General features: G+C 42.3%; 1 protein-coding gene across 19 annotated transcripts in view; it reads right to left on the bottom strand.

The window, feature by feature from the left end:
• The window catches only part of GTDC1 (glycosyltransferase like domain containing 1), a 322,827-nt gene that overhangs the window by 150,166 nt on the left and 148,427 nt on the right, over positions 1 to 24,234 (bottom strand). For 16 of the 19 annotated variants that reach the window (XM_054208199.1, XM_054208204.1, XM_054208201.1 and 13 more), the window contains 2 exons: positions 20,952 to 21,311; positions 2,191 to 2,300 (listed from right to left, as the gene is read on the bottom strand). In XM_054208199.1, coding sequence (XP_054064174.1) covers positions 2,191 to 2,300; positions 20,952 to 21,311 — 470 coding nt within the window. Of the gene's footprint in view, positions 1 to 1,277; positions 1,372 to 2,190; positions 2,301 to 20,951; positions 21,312 to 24,234 lie in introns of all 19 variants that reach the window. The other 3 variants (XM_054208211.1, XM_054208212.1, XM_054208206.1) reach the window with 2 other exon arrangements.

Here is a 24,234-nt window from a genome sequence, read left to right as displayed (position 1 = left end):
GGGGAATGAGGAAGGTTGGGATGACTGGAGGACGGCAGGTGGTTGTTTGGGAAGCATTAGAGAAGGGATGGAGAGATGCTGATTCCCGGTATGGGGCTCAGATGTCTGGGCTGGCCTTTCAAACACGCGCATCGCTCCGCTGCTATCGTTATCTAGCCAAAATTTGATGGACTACAAAACCACACCGAAAGCGCAGCTTCTATCCTAGGACAGAGCAGCACCAACGACAGAAAGCGGTCTTAAACCTCTAATTGAAAATGACGCTCGTACTGCGCGCACGGAGATCAAAGATGAGATAGACACAACAACGTCCGCTCCTGAGGAGTAACTTCTGGTTGCCGTTGGGATACGTGCCAGCCTTAACTCCTCCACCGCTGACAAAGCCCAGACAAGAGCCAGTCGCGGAGCTATTCGCCCCCTTCCCCAGAGGAGGAATTGCCCTCCGACGCACACTTGCTGAAGCCCTAAGTCTTACCTCTTGATGCCTTTAGAGCCTAAACCCAAGCCTTAGCACCACTGAAAAGTCAGGATTTCTTACCTTCCTACTGGATATTCGCTGCGTACTTCTGACCAGTGAAAACTGGGTTTTCAAATAAATGAGCGATTACTGAACTATGAAACACGTTATGCACTTTTTCGCTTTTTCTCTTACCAATGACTGTAAACGTGACATTTATAATACCGAGGGAATTTGATCCCATAATTGGAGAGAGAGGAAACACAGTGCCAACATTTTATTAAAGGAAAAAAAAAATCTGTAAAAAATCGCTTAAATAGATTTTCAGTAAAGTATGTGCAACAGGTTTTATTGGTACTTGTTAGCAATGACCTGCATATGTCATTTGTATGAATACGGCCCTATCAAATGCATGGTGATGAGACACATTTCACCACATTGCCCTTTATATAGACTCTATTTATACACGAGGATGAATGAATTGACAAGACAAGAGGTGCGGCATATAGATTTGATATACTGGCATAAATTTAGGATGATCTACATTATTCATAAGTACTGAAGCCACAAATGAGATATGTAACAACATCCAAAATGAGTGTCAATAGAATCTGTTCCCGCAGTGCACCATCGTATATTCCTATCTGTCACATATTCCTTCGAAATTTCTCCGTCTAAGAAATCTGGTGCGCTCAGTCTGGAAAGCAACGTTGCCTTGGGATCTGCGATAAGACTTGCCTGGAAGAAGAGGCTTTCAGAAAAGCGTCATAAAAAGTAGTGGACAGAAAACACAAAGAATTTCCTGCTCCCAAATTATTACCTCTTTTTCCAATCCAGCTGTGCCACAGTCGGGGACCCAAAAGTTATTTGGATCAGATCGATTTCTTGGTGGCTTAAACACTGCCAAATCAAAACTGAAACAATTGAAATATCAGCAGTCCAGCAGGCAACAGATATGACAGAACTGACAAATAAACGAATCCCAAGCCTATTTTTACAGACCGAAGAGGCGGAGGGATGCAAGTCTACATTTGGGAAAACCAAACCATGGAGTATTTTGAAGCTCACCCGTCGTTCATGTGTATTTTTAACAGGTTTAATTTACTACGGGTGCGCCCAATATAGGATTTGATTATTCTCCTCGTTACCACGATGTCTCAGGCACAAAGCGGTGTGTATTCAGAATAAATCCTGCTTCTTTTTCAGGTGGGTGAAACTCTTTACAGAGTCGTGGTTGTCAGAAACCAAGAAACGGAAGGACCGTGCATGAGAGTGGTACAAAAATATTAAAGATTAATGACCACTTTCATGCCAGATACAAACCAGAAGCTCTCCACAGAAGTCCTTAACCTCGCGTTTGAAAGGGAACTAAGTGTTTTCACCTGCTAAAATCTCAGTCTGGAGTTCAGATGAGTGACCTCGACCTGAAAGATTTTGTTTCCCATCTGAACCATCCCATCACTCACACCCATCTCTCCGTTTAAATAAATACAGAAGTGTTACCGGAACACAAGTCATAAATAAGGTCTCGCGCTGCCAAGTAAAATAAAAAATGCTTGTCCTCGTTAATAATTTTAATTTTAGGACAAATCAGTATTATTTAGTTTTACAACTACGAAGATTTTAAACACGTTTTTTCACTGCTGTAAGAAAACGTGTACATGAAAACTACTTCTGGAAATATTTATTTTACGGTAACTTTACAGTCAAGGAAAAAAAAAAAGGAAAGGTACCTGGAATTTCAGTGAAAGCCTCTCCAAGGACGGACACGTGAAAAGGTAGATCTTTCTCTTTCAGTTTCAGCAGGACTTTAAAGAAAGTTTCAGGATCTTTGTCGTGTTCCCTTAAACCAAACAGAATGTATCTCAGCATCATTTATATTTACTTCTGGAACCGTTCCTTTTTGTTTACCAAAACAGTATTTCTCTTAAATTGTACTTTCAGGGAGTAAGCATCTTCAGCATAATTTCCCTCTTTGCTTACGCCACATGGTCGAACATTTTCCTCAACGCAGCACTCGGGATGAAAACTCAGTTTCAGCTGATTTTTATCTCTCTTCCCTGTCTTAAAATGATGCCTTTACTCTTCAAATTACCAACTTGGAAAGTGAGGACTGAGTAATATCGAAAAAAAATATATATAATCTCCATTACAGTTTACCCCCTTTGTCAGGAGGAACAGGCTAATAAAAAACTTTTGCTAAAAATTTTAAGATTTCCCAAACTGGAATTTTATGAATCCCTGCTGTAGTAATGTAGAGCTTCTGATCCATTCAGTGCTTTAGGTAAAGAAGAAAGGAATAAACTAATACGAGGCACTATCTATCTTCAGACTTATTAATGAGTTAACTGGAAGTTAAAACAGAAAATAAGAAACCTGTACCTATTTATCACTTCGGCTGGAGATAATATTAAGGGTTTCTGAAGATCATATTAAGGGTTTGTATGGGTATGACACTCAATGCCTTGAAACACAAGCTTGGTTACCTAAAAAGAAAACAAAAAGCCAATTTGCCAATCTATCTTCTTTACTAGCACAGAACGAAAGGTTCAAAAGACACCACAGATGATCTAAATTCCCCAAATTCAGTTGAGTTATATTAAAAATGAAATGAGATAATTCTCCCACTCCAAGGTGAATATTCTATCTTGCATTTAATTACTCTCCTTTAAATTACTGTACTTCAGACAGATGTGCACCATATGTCTTTAAAATATTTTTGGTTTTATTTATTATTTAGAAAATTCCACTGTTTTCCTTCCTGTATTAAGGGGAAATCTACAGCTCAGCTGTCCTGGTGGCTTTCTTCACAGACTAATTTTGTAGAATGAATCTGTAGGTTTGTCACACTGCTATATGAAAGATTAATAATTATATCATTCAGGAAATCTGAAGCCAAATGACATCTGCAGCTCTACATGTGTTAATTTCTCATTCAGTCAATATTTTTGGTTTAGGGAATTAAAACAAATTAATCTTATCATTAATGTGACTCTCCTAGGCTGAGAAATCTTCAGGAACTGTGGAGTTTTCAGAATTAGTTGCATTTTCTTAAAATAAAGCCAGACAATAATTACTTTAAGAAGTCCTCCATCTCCCAGATTTGTTTTGTTCCCAATAATAAGGAGGAATGCAACTGCATAAGCTTCGTAATTTGTTTCACATCTGCGAACCAGGAGTCTTCACGGTGGTTCCAGTAACCAAAGTGGATACGAGCGCTGGCTCGGGGGGAGAATTTCTTCCAGTTGCAAAGATCCCAGAACTGCCTACTAGTTTGCTTCCACCCTCCCGCTTAAAATATCCACCTGTTTCTGGTAGGTAAGTTATGGGCAGAAACACGTCGCCGGTATTTCAGTTGCCTCCCGAGGCCCAGCTGAAAGAGATGACAGGGGATGACAACCGAGGATTCAGACCTGGCTGGAAGGGAACGTCTCTATCGGAGATGCGCGAGTTTGCAAGGAAAAGAGCTTTGATGCTGGGAGTTAGTGTAATTCATGATAACGCTTCCCGTTGGCCTCGGTTTCCCCTGGGTTGCTTTATCAGTGGTCCCCAAGAGCCCACCCTGTTCCTGATGCTGAGCCCTGCCCAGCTCATCCCGAGGTGGACCCAGCCACCCCCCGTAGCCCGAGCAGGCAGCCTCGACAGACAGAGCCACCACGCTTCCAGGGATCTTTCCAAGCTCTTCGCAGCCCCGCTATCGGCTTCGCAGTCACAAAAAGTCCTTCCAGCAAAGGATCTGCTTTCCCTCTCCCTTTCCAGGAGAGACCAGGGGTCCCAGAGGCAGCCAAAAGTGGAGGATGCTGTTGGAGCCACATTGTCAAGGAGCTGGCAGGAGAACACGGAGCCTTACAGCTCGTGGAAGCCACATAAGCTGCACATATTTAGGAAAACTGATAGGAATTGGAAGTTGCAGCTTTGTTTAATAGGTGGGGAAGAACAGAAGGAAAATTTGGCACCCAGAAGGAATGCTGAGAGGGGAAACGCTTCCTCTGCACTGGAGCCTCTCCTACGGCTTTATCTGCTGTAGGTGATCCTCCTTCCGTATCCCCTTTTAAAATATTTTGCTTTTAAGCTCACAGATTTTAATGACACGGTTTGTGACTCCTGTAGCTTTTCCATTTGGGAGGTCATCTGCTTCGACGCGTCAGCTCCCGTGGCTTTGCCGCACCACGACCGTTTTATTTTCACTGAAGACCCACAGAAAGCTTCCGCCACGCGCACCTACAGCTTGCAATGTGTAATGATTCTTGCGAGTCAGGAAAGGTAGAGCTGCTCCTGGCAGAGAGCGAGAAACAGCACAAGACCACCTTCTTTACCGCATCAAAAAGGAGAGCGCTCTGTTTCTTGGCTGACATGGAGAAAATCATATACAATCCAGTCTGCCTTACTCAGCAACAACTGCTAAACACACCAGATTGTCATAGCAGTGATCGTGGAAAAAGATGAACACAATATGGAATGTCTGTTCTGTAAAGATCTGCTCAAAATGACGTGCACTTTTGGCTGCATCTGTTGCATTTGTGAGCTTTATTAAACAGTATTAATTATATATACCCCATTTCCTTAAGAAGAACTGCAAAACTGTAGAAAAGCCCGATATTGAAATGCGAACTTTTCTTTTAAGATGTTACGTTTGGGGAAAAATTAAGCTAATGTGATTCTAGGGTCTGGCTTTGCTGTTTAGTTTAGGTATTTGAAATGCTCTCATATTTTTACTTGATTTGATACGCATCTGGTAAAGGAAAAATAAGAACTGGGCATGGTACGAAGATATTCTGAATTTCATTGTAAAACGTGAAAACATCAGAATGACCAAACTCCAGCTGTAAATGCCAGAAATCCAACCTAATAGGTTGGATTTGAGAGTGCTGCCATTGGAGACATTCGATCTCCCCTGTTTGGATACCGCACGCTAAATTTTTTTACCCAGGATTTTTTTTTATTTTGGAGTCTAAACCACATTGAACGAGAGATATTTGAAGTCCGTCTTAAGAACCAGCTGAGGTTTGGCGGTCGGGGTACGGGAACGGGGGTCAGGGTCCAGCCTGATTTACTGCCTTCCCTTTATAACCTGAAATAAAACTTTCTGGACTGTCCCTGAGATGGGCATTGGGAGGGTGGTGGTACCAGCAGCACCAGTACTGAGCCTCCATTATCTCTGCCTTAGATTCTCGGTTTATAAAACGGGTGTGACAGTATTATTTTTTCACCACAGAAGGACGCTGTCAGGATTAATTGATGACTTGACATCCCTCTTTTCAGCCTGAAATGATTAAAAAAAGCAACTCCCTAGCACGCCGACGATGCTCCTCTACACCATCAATGGCAACAGTCTTCAAAACACCCTTCTGCTCTTCAGGGATTTTGTGAATTCAGCCCGAGCCCTCCAGCCTTGCCCACGGCGGGAACTGGAAGGAGAGTGCACGGAGACCAGCCAAACTGGGGCTGCAGGATGCCCATATCCCTGACCAGTGATGGAAAATACAGTTTTTACAAAAAAAAAAAAAAAAAAAAAAAAAAAAAGAAACAGCAGAATTTGGCCCTTTACATCATTCAGTACCTACTCATCTCTCGAATTTGAGTGAAATTCAGCAAGAGACCCATATGGTCTCCTGTGCCTTAGGTTTAATTTTTTTAAGTATACGTAAACTTATCATACATGGTGCTAATCGCAGTTATTTAGGATTTGGAGGAAGACGCATATGCAATTAGAAAGTAGAAGAGTTGTGGGAAAGAGACACTACTTGCTCAAAGGGGCAAAATAAATGCCATCTATTTAAAAGAATACATTAAAACCTATGGTTTGTGTGAGTTAATCACTAACATAAAAGTGTTAAAGCAAGGGAGAAAGTCTCAATATTTGAGAAAATACTGCATTAAAGGGTACGCAACGCTTGTGACAGCAACAGCCCTGTCATGCCACCTCTTAAGGTGCTACATATTCTGAAAGGGTTACAAATAAGCTCAGCTAAAAGCAATATTAAAAGGGTCGATCTTAATCTTCTTAGGACGTTCAGCACGGGAGATTTTCAGCGGTAGAGAATCCCAAATTGTGAGGGCGCACAGTATTATTTCACTTTTTACAGCGCCCTAAATCCAAGCGACTCAAACTGGGTGCATCCCCTTCTGCCTCCCTGTGTCCTAAAATCACCTGGATGTCAGACAAGCAAAGGCGGGAAATGTCGCTATTAAACCAGGTACAAAATCTTCAGAAGTTAAACTAGCGTTTTAATATTTTTTAAAATTTTTTTCTTTTTTTTTTTTTTTTAATTTTAGTTTTTTAATTTTTTTTTTTAGGATATATACCGAGAGCTAAAGCACAGGGTCCTGCCTACCTGCGATTATTGCTAAAAAACGGCTGACAAAATAGGCCACTGAAGTTATCGCTCGCGATTTACGAAGGTCGTGGAGACAGAGGACTGGGGAGCCAGGAGACACCCAGGGAGGAGAGAAAGGGACAGGGGACGTCAGGCAGGGAAAGGCACGGCCGCGGCGGAGCAGAGGGAAGGGCAGGCACGAGGCTGGGGAAGTCCACGAGCACAGAATCAACAATTAAAAGTGAAGGAAATGAAGTTTCTACGACACAGACCTTGAAGTGGACGACAGCGGTCCTTTAGTTTTGGGCAAACGAAAGAGCGAGGAGCGAGTTTGGCAGCAAACAGGGCAGAGGAGATGGGGAAAACAACGTGAAGGGGAAGAGAACCATAAGAACAGGAAAAAAACCAAAACCAAACCAAACCCCCAAATACTCAAGTTGAGAACTAAAAAAATTCCGACATATTCAAACCCCCGGGGGGGGGGGGGAGGGGATAAATATAGGGTAAACAGAAGAGAAAAAGGGAAAGGAAAAATGGAAGAATACAGAAAAATCCGACTGAGAGACAGAGAGAAGCTGCAGAGAGCATTTGAGATTGCCATCAGTGATAGAGGAAAGGTTAGAAAAGAACCAGTAAAGATATAAATTAGGAAGCAAAACTAAAACTGTGTGGTAATTAAAGGAGGAGAACCGAAGAGGGAGAGAATAAAGAGAGCAAAGGCCCGCAGCGGGGTGAGGATGGAGAACTAGAGCACCAAGGAGGAAAAGGCAGAAAATCTGCAAAATCCTTGGTAAAAGTTCAGATTTATGGAAGAAGGAAGATGAAGAAAAGCACGGGCAGTCCCGGAGGGTGGCGGGGCGAGAGCTGCAGGTCTGTCACCCCCCCCCGAGCCGGGAGCCGGACGGCGCCTTTATCCCAGTAACGCTCTTCGTTTGGGTGATAACGGCAGGAACTTGAGGTTCTTGGCTGTTTTGCCTGATAGGGCACAGGCTTGGGGAGGGCGATGGAGGATGCCACCGGCTGATAAGAGGACTCATATGACATCAGCCTCCTGTCGACCCTCTATCTGCCCAGGGCCTTCTCAAGAAGCCAAGAGCAGCACATCAATAAATGGCTCCGTCTTTGCGTGCACTTTCTGCCGAACTCAAAATGGGGCTCCTCTTCATGTCAAACCTAACCTAAAAAACACTATCAAGCATTTATTTTTTTTTTTTACCATTCTATTTACTGTATTACACTTTGATATTTTACCTTACACCTGGAGCCTGGCAAAATTTGAATATAGGTTTATTATAATTTAATACTGTCAGAAAGTAGCAGTGTAGTCACAAAAAATAAGCCTGGCCTTCAAAATTGCAAAATTCTGGTCTTTTCTTGACACTGATTTCCCACGAGACGGCTCTGCCCAGGTTTCCCCATCTGTAAGATCCGGTCTTACAGGAGCTTTCATTTACAGAAATGTGGTGAGGATTGGAGTCAGTAAATACTTCAGGAGGATAATATTCTTCTTAAAGTACGAGGACTCACGTTACAAGCCTATTCAATGTACCAAATGAAATCAATTCTAGTAATTATTTTCACGGAGGACAGAGGACTTTCTTAAATCAAACTACTTTAATATACATTTTCTATGTTAAGATTGGAAAGCAAAAAAAAAAAAAAAAAAGAGGACAAAAAAAATTAAAATTCTAATACCAAATTTCTGTTAACAATGCTCATGATAACTGCAAAAAAAGGAAATATTACTGTCAGGAAAGAGCTACTAGAAAAGAAACAGGAAAAAGAAATCACTACGAAAATGCAAACATGAAGGAAAAGTTAATTGCTTTCCATTTATTCAATTTATCACAGTATTTTTCCAGCTTTTTACATTTCCAATATGAGGTAGACTGTAAATATGTAGTTAAAGTCCAATGAGTTTTCTTCTGCCGCTGATATGCTTACAAAATGTCTCTGCTGTAATTGTGCCTCGAAACATTGTCTGGCATCATCAGCATCAAAAGTTACCACAAGATCTAATACCCCCTCGGTTAATAGAAAAATGGAGTCAAGTAGAAAGCAATGGTTTTGCATAAGCGTCACTGAAAAAAAGGACCCTATAGATGAAATTTTAGCTAACGATTTGGAGGTCCCACAAGCAAAAAAGGTCCCGATACTTCCCTGCGCCTGCAAAACACCTCGGCAAGCCAAGGAATTAAAAAGTGGCACCAGAGAGGCAAGAAGGCGGCCAAACAGCACTGGCAAATACAGTGTTTTATTTTCTATTATAGCCCATGACGTATTTACAGTGAGGAGTGTGTATTTTACCTTCCGATTTTTTCAAATCGCTGGCCCGAGAAAAATGGGTGGCATTTTGCTTTACGCTGGAAAAGCATTTTCTCCTATCTCGTGTTATCTGGAAGAGATTAATAAAAAAAAAAAAAAAAAAGAGAAAAAAAAAAAAAAGAACCTTGGGAGTTTATTGTTTAGATTCTTCTTCTTCATCTCCCCTCACAATTCATGAAGAAAAAACTCAAAGTAAAATATTGCGCATTCTCTAACCAAAGAAACCTCAGGACCAGCATCAGTCATGGAGCCCCCTGCTTATTTCCTAAAGAGAGATTAACCTTTGACGACAAAGACCTGCGTTTGGTCTCGGTTACTTTGGTTTAAAAATCAATGCACTTTTATTCAGACGCCTTTTCACTTCTTTTACTCCAACTTAGAGAACGTAGCTTTTCACAAGTATAGGACTCAGATAAAAAAAACATTTTACTCGAATTTGCAACACACCCCAATAACTGCTATGGAATACCCCCAAGTAGTTTCTTTAAAAAAAAAAAAATAAAAGAAAATAGAATTAACTTCCTTTTGTGTTTCAAAGGTAACATAACAAACGGTTTCCTGTTGTTGTGAGGCAAGATAAAATAATCTGAGTGACCCTGACAGCCCTGATAACCAAACACAATATATCCTATTGTAATTCAACACGCTATAAAAAAGTCACGTCACGGTAATAATTGATGGGTACGAATATGAAGAAAAGTGGATAAAACTCTGCTCAGGTGGTTCTTTGGAACAACAGAAGAATCAAACGTAAGTTACGTTCAAAATTACATGACTACACATTAGGCTGGGAATGACGATCCCACCATACAAGACCCTCCGCGATTTCCACGGTGGACTCACGTCACCAAACTACGACCGCTCAATACTCCACCAGGTACTCTGCCGGCGTTCAAAAAACAAGTCCTGGTCCTTACTCAGTAATACCCTGAGAGGAATTAGCTCAGGTACCCAACATAACTCATCCTTTTTTTGGATTTGTGAAGCTGTCATCTCCAAGGATGAAGCTCCTAAGCAGAAACTTTCTTGGCACCAAGACCAAGGCTTGAAACTCATTATTCAACGAGATTAAGGCAGCTACAAATCTCACCGCTTTCAGAATGAGGAATCAACTCATTTCATCCAGTCAGTTTTTGCGCAAACGCAGCTGAGAAAAAGCAGAGATTAGAGGACAAGGGGAGGAAAAAAAAAGGGTGAAAACAGGGAGAAAAGGAAAGCCAGGGAGGAGAAGGCAAAAGGAGAAGTCAAACAGTTGCAGTGCAGCAAGAAGAGGAAACTCATTAAAAAGAGCTTTGAAAGAAGAAACATAACCCCCCTATTATTGGTGAAAATTAGATCATTTGCTTAGGAAATATTTGATTTTTGTCTCTTGGAGGGTATTCGCACACTTTGGTCAGGGGCGCTGTGAATTACAAAGGGGGCTGGTGGCACCATCTGCTAATTTTGCCTGGGATTTCTTACTACAAAACCTCTTCTGTCCTTGTTAATGATGTTTCCCAAGACTGAGGCTGTCTTGGCCTATAATCTTCTAGAAAAAGTCTGCCAAAAGTTTTCCAGAACATCCAAAGCACAAGATTTTTTTTAAAAAAAGCAACACTACCCAGTAAAATTGCAAACCATATCTTGCATCTATCAAATTTCAAACAGGCCTCTGTTTTAAGCGTTTGAACCTCTTTTTGGTTTAGAGGAGGAACTGAATATTTGGACACGTTTGATTTTGAGTCAAAGATCTGCTTTTTGTTGCACGCGTTGGAAGTCTTCCTAAAAATGAAAATGAGTCTTTTTGTGCCTGGTGACAGCTCGGTCCACGTGTCTTGGGCACAACTTAGGCTAAAGCTGAGCAAGACAGTCCCACCGTCGCAGGTCAGGCTGCTAAAAGATCTAACATCTGCACTGAGAACACAGATCTCGTCCTCACTTTCAGTGATTCCTCTACTGGATTCATAATAAAATTAGCGGACTTTGCAGAATAAAGAACTGTTTGAAATGCATTGAAAATAAGGAACGATGAAGAAAACGGAAGACTTGGTTAAGAAAATGAAGCGGTTCAAACCGCTTTGAGGAGGGTTTGAGGAGGGTTGAAGATGCAGAAAGTGGTAATGGTCATTTTTTCCAGTTTGACTAAAACTCACAGGTGTGGACCAGAATAAAGCAAAGGGGACAAATAAAACCTGATCAACGTGACCAGCTACGCGAGAATAGCATGGCAAAGAAATAGTGAACTGAGTGAAGAAGCAGAGGAGATGGGGAAAACATACAACACAAAATATACAATATGGGGAAAAAACGTGCTAAGCTGAATAAGGACATCAGTATAGAAGACCAAGAGGACAACACGGTCAGGTTGGACAAGGGGGCTTAGGAGAAAACAGGGACCAATGTGTTGTAGAAGGTCCCTTGCACAGACAGGGAGGGTGAATGAAACGATGGAGACAGAGAAAGGTTGAGGAACTGGAGAAGATCAAAGTTGGATTGAATTTGCTGCACAAGGGAACTATATAGGAGGAGATGCCTGAGGAACTGAGCATACAAAGAGAAAAGGAAGAGGTTTGAAAGAGAAAGGCCAACACCAGCTTGCGTGACCGGAGCAGAAAAGGATTGTTTTGACGGTAATAGGTAGAAGAGTGTAAGCCCCTTTCCTTCCCTGGAGAGGACTCCTTAGTCCCATCAGTTCACACGCGTTTCTGCTCAAAGACTTGGGTTTCGCAGCTGTAGCAGAGAAGAAAGACACCATAAAACGAGTCTCCCATCATGGAAAAAGGGAGAGGCAAGCTTACTGGAGGTTTTACAGCAAGGTGATACTTCTATTCCAAACTTAAATAATTTTCAGATGTCCAGGTGATCCAGTTTTTCAACCATTATAACAGGTTTCAGGGGACGGAACTAAAGCGGCCGCCCTACGAGCATCTGGAGAGCACAGAGGGAGTGAAGAAGGAAGGTTTCTCTTACAATCTGACACGATGGTTTACTACTTGCACCCAAGTGAGACCCTACTTCAACCTTGACTTTCCAGGATTGGAAAAAGGGTTTACACTAAACTGCTCTAAACACAGTGAGAAACAGAATTGGGCCACGGAGCTGAAATAAAGAAAAGAAAGTAAAGAAAAAAAAAAAAAGAAAGTAGAAGGGAAAGAACTGAGTTTATCTGGGGAAGCAGCGAGTAAAAGAGGAGGTTTTATTTTCATACGATTCTTTTTCAGCCTATTAAGTTCTCCAGTATCAGAATGAAGTCTGCTAAAAGTTAGTAAATAAAGGCTTTCAGGAAAGCTTTATTAAATCACTTATGACTTATCAAGTTAAAACTCCCACTCAGATATCTTAATAAAACTTTCAGAGAATATATTTAATTTTCCTGGAAATCAGAAGCCAATTACTAAGTACAGGAGTTACTGTCTGCTACGCCACCGATCGGCTTTCTGTAAATAGAATATTTACCAACAACTTGGATTTAGTTCCCTAAAGTTTCGGTTTCTGAAGGTCAAATAACTATGTAACTGCTTAATAAAGAAGCAAAGAAGTACCTCTAAATATCTCCAAGCTCTGATGGGCTTATATTCTGCTCCTTAGGTGAGGTATTAGCAAAGCTTATTTATTTTCATTTCCAAGGCTTTTATTTGCTCATTCCCTTGTGGTAAAGCTGATTTCCATGATGATTCCCTTCTTAATTTTAATACCCTTTTTACTCATCATATAGACATAAGAATTTTCCATAAAATAATGAAACCCTTCCAAAGGAAATGAAGACAACTAGGAGAGGAAAGTAAACTACAGCTTACTTTCCGCCCCCCAAATTAATTGATCCGCTGTCATATGCATATATGAAAGATTTTTTTTAATGAAAGGAAAATAAGGTTAATTAACATAAAACCCCTCACTCCTTGAGATGGTGAATTTTGTATTTTATCCATGCCGCCTTAAGTGCCTTGATTTCCCAGTAATGACCTAGTTCTCCTAATGAGTAACATTAACCCCTGGCTGTAGCTGTCCAGGACTTAATTGTCAACTGGAGCTGAAATAGGAGAGTTTGCCGATCAGCAGGTATGTGGTATATTAACTCATGTCATTTCAGCCCCTAATAAATAAATCTGTTGCCAAGGCAACAGGAACATCAGCTGTATCACTTTTTCCTTTTTTACTTCCCCCCCCGCCCCCCGCTCCCGCCGCCTTTTTAAAGGAAACTGCCTTTCACACCGAGCTTTTAGAAAAGGAAATTAACTACATGTAACCGTAATTAAAAGGAACATCGTTTCCCATCTCAGAAACATATCTACATTAATGAAAAAAGGCGTTCAAAAGGAGGACTGCTTTCTCCTGTGACCAGGGTAACCGAAATTATTTCCCTCCACTGAGGGAATGCAATTTGAAGTGTACGTCTGAGCGAGAACCGGGCGCAAAATATTTTAGCTCTTTGTCTCTCCGAGAGAGCTCCCCTCTCCTTTAGCCCACCGCTGACGCCAACTGAGCAAACCCCCTCAACTACTCATCGGGAGCCCAGGCAAGTGAGGCCACAGGAGGAAAAACACCCCTCAAACACCTTCTCTGCCCCCTGTGAAACTTTCGATGTGATGGGCAGACGTGCAATGTTTTGGAAAGCTAAAAAATACCCTGTTTTCGGCTCATCAGCTCTAGCCGCTGACGAAAATTTAAGTACCTGATTTAATTGTAAATGCCATTGCTCTTCCCTGCCCCACCGAGGCAGGTACCTGATTCTTGCATGGGAAAAGCTAGGAGCAGCTGGGGAATGCAAAGGCATCTCCAAAGGCACGCGAGATTTGGGGAGCAAGAGCTGGCAGCTCAATTTCTGCCTCAGCTTCTCTGCCTCCAAGATCACATCCCGAATACTCCTGTTGGAGACTAACAGGCTCAAGGTTTTGCAGAAAGGCAGAGCGTACACAAGTGCAGGTAGTACAAATATTTCTGTGTTCCGTCAGGTTTGGGAAGGAAGATCTTGGTACTCTCTGTTTGGGGGTGATGCGCTGCTGAGGTCTCTCAGAGCCTCACAGGGGAACGTCACAGCCCTCGCTTAATTCCTGCCGTTCTGTCGCAGGACAAAGTCTCTGTCTTAAAATTTTCAAAATTGATAGGTTTACCTTTCTTTTGTGACTACAGGACAGTTCTTCTGAATCTCTCGTGACCCACATCAGAGATCAAGAAGGAAGGGAACTGAAGAGAGATTCATAAGGCCAATTATTGCTCTTGGAACACTTACTGTAGGCTCTGCCCATGCTATAAACACAACAAACTACCCAAAATTATATCTGGCTTTTTTAGCTGAAGAATATAGACGTAATACAAATCATCCTTTTTTGCCATTGTCAAAACTAGAGATGTTTCCTCCTCTGGCCTGTCAACTTTTTATAGCCATTCAAGAAAACGTGCTATAAGAAAGGTGGAAAAAATGATGTCGAGATGTCCACTATAGCAGGAGAACTTCCACATCTGAGAGGTCTTCATTACATGATGAACATTCTACAAGCTCTTAAAAATAGTGATCACGGAATAGCGCATTTTCCACTGGAAGGGTTCAATACCATGGGAAGAAACTTCATTCACTGAATGAACAACCAAAGAACAGATACCTCCAAACTGCCCTTCCATAAACATTTCACAGAATCACAGAATGTGTTGGGTTGGAAGGGCCCTTTAAAGGTCATCTACAGATAACCAGGGACATCTTTAACTACATCAGGTTGCTCAGAGTCTCATCAAGCCTGGCCTTGAATGTCTCCAGGGATGGGGCCTCCACCACCTCTCTGGGCAACCTGGGCCAGTGTCTCACCACCTGCATTGTAAAGAACTTTAAATCTGAACTTCTCAGAGTATTCATTAACTTTCTTATTCGCTGCTTGTAAAAAACTACTATCTGCTCTCACACTTAACTCCAGCTGGCAAGACGCTGAAGTCAGACTACTTTCTTTTGGCTTTGGGTGTTCAAGAAGCAAGGGTGTCAGCTTCTGCTTAATCAGATGTCTCTCCCTACACTTTCATGGCACTGGTCATCTTGCATCCCTGGTGAACACCGTTTTCTTTGGGAGTATTAGACATCTTTTCTCAGACGCTGCTAAAAAGTTGCCATTTTGACATTGTTATTTTACATCCTGCATGCTTTTTTATCGTAGCTGGTACCTTTTAGTTAAGGCTGTATAAACACTTGCGTTTTCAACCTTTGTTTTCAGCCTGTCTTACCTATCCACCACCTTCACCTTTTTGGATTAAATTTGCCAGAATCAGTTGCTTTTCAAAGACGAGGTTTCCCTGCAGGAACTCACTCCCAGCACAGATCTAGAGCCAAACTCTCCACAGCTTTCCCGTGCAAAGGGGCAGAGCAGACCCAGTCAGCTATGATTTCCCTGAAATGGGGGATCTCCTTCCCTTTGACAACACTCAACCTCTGCCACCCTTACATGACACTGCACAAGTGGCCACCCAGCAGGGAGGAGTAGGACCACGGCCCTTTCTTCTACGTGCTCTCCGCAGGCTGTTTAAAACGTTGAGGATGCCTGTTGAGACCAATAGCATTTATGGGTACTCAAAGGTGATTTCTAGGTGGAACACCTACTCTTTCGTCTTTTGCCATCTTTCCATACCTGCACCTTGATGGGATAAACTTTGTCCAAAATATTAGACAGCGCGAGGAAAATATGACTTGGGTAGGGGTTCACTACATTCTCAGACGTCTCTTTGTTAAATAGTTTTGAATTCTGAATTCAAAGGCAAAGAGTAGCTACACAAATTCTGGATTGCCCTGCCAAGATGAACAAAACCCGCCCTTCCAGGCTCCTCTCCCTGGCAGCTCGCAGAGGACGCGTGGGGCCCAGCGCACAGATGAAGAGCTGCCCCATCACAGAAGGCACAACACTGACTGCACTACCTGGGACAAGCCCTTTCCAAGGACTTGCTCCTGAGCGAAGGGGACCAGGTCCTCACGATGGGCAGCCACACGTTAGCACAGCAACGGCGACGACAAAACAAGCTTTCCTCCACGGACTCATTTCTTCAGCTCTTTGATTTTGTGATACTCTACATTAAAAACAGGCAACTGGGCACAGCGCTATCTCTGTACACACCGTTTTCCCTTAGACCAGATAATTTTTGCAATCTAGATTATTTTTTTCTTCTGAATTTCCTCATCGTGACTTCCACCGGTGTTCCTCCCGCTCCCGTATCTCCTGCCCCACGTCCTTCCCCACGCTCTTGTCACACGCTGGTACGTACGGACACGAGATAACTGGCTTATCTGATCTTCCTCGTGAATTGATAGCGGCTATTTGTTTGTATGCGTGTGTAAATTCTCACTGATTCCCCGTGTGATCTTTTATCGCGCCCGTACAATTAGGGGAAGAAGAATTGATTTCTGACGACTTTCTCTTATCAAGTCTTTAACTGCTGAGATGATACAGCGTGCACAGGGAAAAAAGAAAAAAAGTAAGGCGAGGGTGAATGCCTTGAGTTAAAAGAAGCACTGTAGGTCTTCTCCATGAAAGAGAGGAGTTAAGAGCTTCCAATCCTATAATAAAATTATGTTATGTGTCACCTGGATGATGTGACTGTGGTTGGGGTGCAGCGGGTTGGCCGCTTCGCACAGCCACTGCCATGCTTGCATGCAGAGAGAGCTGAGGAACGCACCAGAGTACCCCAGGTACAACAAAAATGGCTTTGACAAGTGTCTATGGCCTCGCTGGGGGTCACTGAAAGGGGATAATGTACATATCTAAATGCTGGTGGGTTGGTTTTGGGGGAGAGAGGAGGATCGTGCCACACTGGTCAATGCCACCTCAATAGCCTCGTCCTTCACCGAACGGCTATTTTATCGCCTTGCAATGAAAACCTGTGGGACAGCACAAAGTTCTGATCAAATCCAGGAACTTCATCCATTGATCACCACAATTTAGCTCTCCGTTTCCAGCAAAGCCCACTTGCACAAAGGGAAGAGCAATTCCTTGGCATCGCCCTCGCAAGAACGCAGCTCGGAAACCCATCGCAGCCTTTTATCCCCATCCCTGGCCATAAGACATTTCTAGGAGCAGCGCCGCGCTATAGATGTTTAGAACAAAACACTGAAGACTTGGGGAGAAAGGAGAAAACAAATGACTCTGCGGAGAACCCAGCCACTCTGCTAAAATACCGTCAGTTATTTCTCCACTGTCGGCAAAGGTTGCGCACCGGAATCCTCGACAGGCTGGGATGGGGGGGATGGAGAGAAGGGGCAGGGATGGCGTCAAAGGGCCTGTTCTCACGCAAAGACGTTTTAACACCGATTTAAAGCGAGAAGGGGTCTGGTCGAGAACGTCCCTTTGGATCTGGACGCGTTTCCAAGCGGGCAGGGCCTACGTTGGGTGGCCGTAGTGGGAGAGGCGTTGGGGCCAACGCCGTAGTTTTGGGCGCTGACGGTCCCTGCGAAGCCCTAACGCAATGAGGTCAGCATCGCTTCGTTTCGAGAAGCCTTCTATAACAGCAGCACGACTTCACAAAGCTACATATATATATATTTTTTATGGTTTAGCCGAAGGGGTTTTTTTGTTAGGTGAAGGGGAACACAGGAACGTTAAAAAAAAAAAAAAATAAAAAAATCTTCCTTTCCCATTTATTAACACCCCCCCCCCCTCCCAAAATGAAAACCACATGTAAATCATCAGGGTAGACAATGGTCGTTAAGTATTATTGTATAGGACAATATCTGCGAGCGTTTCGTGCTGGAATACAAGCAGGATACCACTGCCAATGTTTTTACACACAAAAAACCCCACCCCCCCCCCCCCGCACATTACGACACTTGGCTAAAATTAGTCCTCTTTACGAAGAGGCTCGCGCTAGGCCTAAGAAGGGGACGCTTTTAACCGCTGATGCCTGAATAAGGCCCGCGACGTGTTCGTCTCTAACAAGGCAAAGAAAGCTTATTTTTGGCCAAGGGGCTGCTTCCAGCCCCTCGCTTTCACCTGCGCCCGGCTCGGCGCCTTCGTTTTCTAATTGCTCGTCGATTAAAAATAAACAGTTTTGTTTTTTTTTTTTTTTAAATATGAGGGAATTTACATAAATCAGTTGCTAAAGCATCCTACCACTAAAGGGTAGGAGTTCAGCCCGGAAGATTTGCATGCAGCATCCTCAGACGAAGGCAGGCGCTTTCGATTTCCATCGAGAGCCTCGCTGCGCTGGAACTCTAATGGGCTTAGAACAGTAAATTTTGAAGAAACTGATTGCTGCCCCCGTAGCTAGTAAATGCCTGCCTGGACCCAGTGGCATTTGAAAAAAGTGTTTTATCATAAAATTATCCCAGCAGAGTCCATTCTGCGAGATAACATCATCATCATCATCATCATCAGTACTCCATGCAGGACCCAACAGCTCTGGCACAATATTGCCAGTCATTTATCTGTTGTCAGCACAGGTTACACACTGTAATCCTTGACTGCCTCGGAATTAGAATGTCTTTGATGTCCCCACAAGAGTTTTTTGCCCGAAGGCTTTACCAATGCTCGGCGGCTCAGTGTTTATTCCTCGTAATCTTCCTCTCATCTCCAGGCTAGCAGTGACAGATGGTTATGGGCACACAATAGTATTAAGAGTTTGATATTTTTTTTTTTTCCTTTTTTTTTTTCTCTCTCTCTTTTTTTTTTTTTTTTTTTTATGCTGTGCTCTCTGTACAACAAATAGCTATCAGACGCGGGCCAGAGAGCTGACATGGCTCGCTTAGGTAATGGCAAACAAACAGCTCGGGTTGATGCTTTCTGTCATTTTCCCTGCTAACCCTGCTTGTTTTCATTGTATACTCTCAAAGGTAAACTATATTAACCTTATAGACTGTTATTAAAAAGATATATCTATATGAGCATAAAGTGCTTTTCTTTTCTCTTTTTCTTACTCTTTTGATTATGAAAGTAATACTGCTGACATATTGAACAAATATCGAATGTCAACATAAATTTTTAGTGTGTGATAATATTCCCCTTCATATAGCTGTGTGTCAGGCGGGAACCCATGGATGATGCATAGCAGTAAATAACCCAAACAAAATTAGTTCTCTTGTCAGCTTCTACCTTGTATGTCCCCAGGCATCAGTAAAATTGACTGCACGCTAGATTTTCAAAATTAGCCCTAATGTTAGCTGTGTGTCTGGCAACCTCCAAGTTTCCAATGTTCTACTATATTACCCGTAAGGATGAATGTGTTACTTTTATATTTTGGCATTTGCTCTTGCTGATGCGGCTTTTTTTTCCCCTCTCTTCTCCAAATTAAAAATAATTTAGCTTTAACAATAAGTACGCGCACAAACACAATGCCGCATCTCTTTAAGCAACTAACTTTAGGCGATTAAATTAAATTAAAGCAAAAATATACACAGAAAGAAAAGGAATTATTCAATTTAATATTGCTGATTTTATTACTTAGCTTTGTGCTGGTTTATGCAAACTACTGAATAAAATGGAAAATATTTTATTTTCCTTTACTCTGCTCTTTTTGAATGCAACATTTGGAACAATTTAGGTTAGCATTCAAAAAAAAAAAAAAGAAAAGCCCAGGAAAAAAAAAAAACAAACCAGCTCAGCATCATAAAACTTTTTACAACTGGCCATCTTAAAAATATGCATTTTTTAAAACGTGGTCTTAAGCGCAGGGGGATAAAATTCTTCAAAAAATAAAAATGACACTAAGCTTCATGTACTTCCCACACCAAACGAAAACACGCAGCATCTCTGCCTTCGACGCACTGAATTTTAAAATAACCTAGGAGAACGCGGAGCATTTTGGCGCTAGCAGGGGAAACGCGATTAAAAATAACCGCGGCTCCCCAAGAAAGGCCGCGTCGCGAGTGTGAAGTTGATTAAACAAATCCAAAGACACAGATTCCCCATCAACTTCCAATCCCTAAATTTTCTGTTCAGACATTTCGAGTCAAAGATGAAAATCCCTTTAGGTACCAGATGCTGCAGATCATCTGGGAGAGCTTCTGGAGTTTTAATGTGCTGGAAGTCAAATCCCCCGCAAAGGCGATTTGCCCCGTCGGTGCGGTGTACTTATTGCTTCACCTGCAAACAGTCGCTCCCGGAAAATCTGACCTCCTGATCGCCCCAGCATCTCCCTGCAATAAACAGACTATAATCTGTGGATGAAGTGAACTCTAATCAGGCCACACGCAGATTAAACAAACTGCGAGGAATAAAAAACTAGATTAAAATGTTCGTGCCCAATACCGGAAGATTATCAGGACATTTTACCTCTTTAAATCCTAATTTATGTAGGAGTCAAGCTAAAGTTTATATGTTTTTAGCGATTACGGGGCATGGTAAGGTTTTCGGCCGTCGGGAGAAGATTCAGAGATCAGGTATTTATTTGCCTTAGCAGTTGGAAAAATGCTGTTTCGCTGTTAATACATTCCAACGCGCTTTTCTATCTCTGTAACACCAAAAGGCTGTTTTTAAAATGCAGACGGTGGGTTAACATCAGCTGTCCGGTGTCCCCACGTACCTTTACCCTTAATCACTTGCGTTAAATTCATCAAGATAATTTAAATAACATTAGACATTGTCATCTGTGGATTGCTTTCTGTGAAGGCAGAGTCACCAGAATCACGCTGATCGTTTCGGCAGCAGGGGCATCTTTTTCACGGGCAAAAAGGAGGAACCGTTCACGTCCCTGGTTAAACGTCTGGTTAGCGTTACTGAACTACATACACTCAAACAAATTATTTTGAATAATCAGATGTTAGTCATGTGTCTTTTCCCTCTACGCGTGTGTGCGGTGTCAGCATGTGTCTAGGAAATTACTTCAGACTGTGACAGAAGTCACCGAGACGGGATCAAAGCAAATTCATAAATCTTTGGAAGGTACAGTATTTGGATTTGTTCGCCACTTACCACCTGTGGGGCCAGGCAACGTGCAAAGGTCTTTGCTGATAGTCCCGTCCACTCGAGATGTTACAGAGGTTAAAAGTCAGATGTTGCTTATCTTCTTCTTGACAAGGATTTGTACTTTCTGATGCTTCAGACGTGCCCAATCTCGCCGGTGCCGTTAACGGGGACGGCGGCCCCTCGTGCTGGGTGGTACAAAGTCCAGGCTGGGCTTCACAAAGTCCAGACTCGCGACGCGCGTCGCTGGTTTTCATTAAAGCTCTGCTCTTCTGCTGGCCGGGCAGACCCTCCGATCGATAAGCATCTCCATTGCTTTTAACACCAATTACCTTTTCCAAATGGGCAAGCTTATGTTCTGGCATGAACCTGTTAGGAAAAAGAAGGAAAAAAAAAAAAAAAGTCTATATTATGTTTATGCTGGATTTCAGTTTCACCTGGTAATCGTCAATTAGTTAATAGCAAATGAAAGGACAAAACATGGTTGATATTTTTACATCCAGCCAAGCAAACAACTCCACTAGCTTTCAGTAAACGATACGCTTTATTTGAGTGAATATGGTACCTGTGAAATACAGTAACAGGCTCACGGGCCGAGCAGCCAAAGGTCTCCACGGAACCACATCACACACGCATCAACAGGGAGAACAAAACGATTTGCCCGCTAAAATAAAATAATGCAAACACCTCTGGGAAGTAAAAAGGCCATTCTGCCAGAAAAATCTTGGCATTTTTGCCAGGACCACAGCTAAGATTGGTAGCAAATGCCAGACGCCAGGTGTTCAACCTACCATGAGTCTAGTCTATGTCTAGACTTGAGCCCAGCAAGTGGCTTCATCGCCCGTCAATGAAAGCCAACGCAGAAAGACTTTGTGGCCTAATAACATGGCAACATGGGCCAAATAATAACAGGGGCCAAACCCGTACCATGACATGGAACTGGGTCATCTTATCCAGCTCTCTCTGCCTGATTTCTACAATGACCCACTGAAAAAATTCATCACAAATCAGAAAAAAACTCCACGCCTAGGCGAAAAGGATATAGTTGTACATCCATTCCTAGGATAAAAGCAACCACTCCGATGTTTTTTCACAGGTCAAGTAATGAACAGTAAGATGGGGAAACTGAGGCAGAGCTGCTCCTGACCTTCCTGAGGTACCACAGACAATATCAGACACCCCTGGCTCTTCCATCTGATGTCCATGCTGCAGAAACCCCTTCCCAACAGCAGGACACGTTTGTACGGTTATATTGAGGCCACTGAACTCACTGTTGTAATATATGAAACATAGTATTTTATGCAGATCTAGTTTTACCATTTGATTTAAAGTGGTAATGAATTACGGTCCTTGCCCAGGAAACACTCCAGTCAAGCTCCTTCATTCAAACATGACTCTTCTAAATTAACACGGAGAGGACAACATGCACGGCCACCATGGGATCCTTACTCCAAACGTCTGCCTGTACCTCAAGTTAATTTACCCAAATATTATTTACTTACAGGCCTTTCAGCGTGATTATGGTTCTCCCGGCTAAGTAGAGACATTTAAATTTTCTGTTTCCTTTTAATTTCCAAATGTTTACACACTACAGCCTGTTTATGGAACTGTTTACTAAAGCCAACGCTTGCTCCACTTTATCAACCTCCTCCACAGTTCTTCCAAGTTTTGCTCCATCACAGCTCGCTTCTGGGCTGGGAACAAACCACTCCCTTCCCTCTTCGTCAAAACAAATATTCCTAACCACCAGAATCATCCACTTCACCCTGCAGTGGAGCACCTTTAAACACAAACAGACCCTTTTCCTCCAAAATCACTACAAGATACAAACACACGCACGACGTGAGCTTTACCGCGCTTGTACTCTTGACTTTGACGATTTTCCATCAACCCCCTAAATCTCCTTTCTTAAGTCAGTCACTGCGCAACTACTCCACGTAACGTATATCCTTTGATTTGTCTTGCTGTCCCTTGGCATATTATTTTCATGTTTATCTATGCTCAGCCACTGACCAAATCACCTATGAGATCTACCTTTTTTTCCACTGCTCGTCATCGCTTGTTGGAGCTGCTCCGTAGATACAACCAGAAAAAGTTCAACCACACTCAACAGCTTCACCCGAATCCATTACCTACGGAGGGTACCCAAACGAGCCTGAGTTAAACCATTCCCATCCCAGCGACTTGGCCACCCTCAAATTTTCAGAGCATGAAAGTATAAATTCGATGTGGCTGAATTCCATACATATATGCTCTTAACACTTATGTCGGCGTTTTGACAGTCTAAGCTGAATTATAGACTTAAAACTGGCCGTGGTGGCTCCTCTGAAGTATGGACACATCACCGTGAGGATATACTTTTATATTTTTGCGCGTGGGAAAAGCTGAAGGAGAAACAGGTTAAGGGATCTGCCCCAAACCACCGAGTCTATGACTGAATTGAGAGGACTGATTGACCAAACCAAATTTAACTAACAGATTTTGAAGAATCACTGCTGTTAAGAAGAATTGCTTGACGTGTGAGAGGTCGGAGTACCTAGGCTATATCCCCCTGCCTGCCTTTAATCTCCCGGCCAACCAGCCACTCAATGCACCATTTCTATTTCTGAAGACGTTTTCTTCTTAGTTTTCAGCCCTTATAAATCTGATCCGTCATTGCAGAATTTCTAATAATATTAGATAAACCTTCACCGGTCTCTCTCTGGAATAGACTATTTAATATCCTTTATTTAAGACATGTGTGTGCAATCAATTCCGTGGTATTTACTTGTATTACACACGCAGTATTCGTCATCTTGACAATTTTTAAAAGTTTTAGAACACCATTTCACTTAACAGTTTAAAAAAAAAAAAAAAGATTTATTTGATGGTTAACTTTGGAACAAGTTATCTGCATTAACTTCCATTGTTTTGGCATAAAGTAGTTCTGTATATTTTACTAACAACAGTGGAGACATGATAAAGGATGTAGGCAGAGAGCCATAAACAGCTCTCGCTGCAACCCACAGTGTTCGTGTAAAAGCATTAATTTTTCGGACTTTGATTGGAAGAGGCCTCTGTGCTCAGCCACTTGGCTTCTACTAAATACAACCGTGTATAAAATGTTGTACCTGAATATAACAATTTTAACCGCGGAAAGACCATTGTAAATCATACGTAGTATAAACTTGTCCACATGATTGGAATGATATAATGGATATTGTAGTCCCTAACCACCAGCTAATGTTCTTTATGACACTTAAATAAATGACCTGAAAATAAACTAATAACAACACGAAATCTTCTAAACCTG

The sequence above is a fragment of the Rissa tridactyla genome, chromosome 7 (assembly GCF_028500815.1).
Source record: "Rissa tridactyla isolate bRisTri1 chromosome 7, bRisTri1.patW.cur.20221130, whole genome shotgun sequence".
NCBI classification, from domain to species: Eukaryota; Metazoa; Chordata; class Aves; order Charadriiformes; family Laridae; genus Rissa; species Rissa tridactyla.
This window is presented reverse-complemented; position numbering and strand designations above follow the sequence as displayed.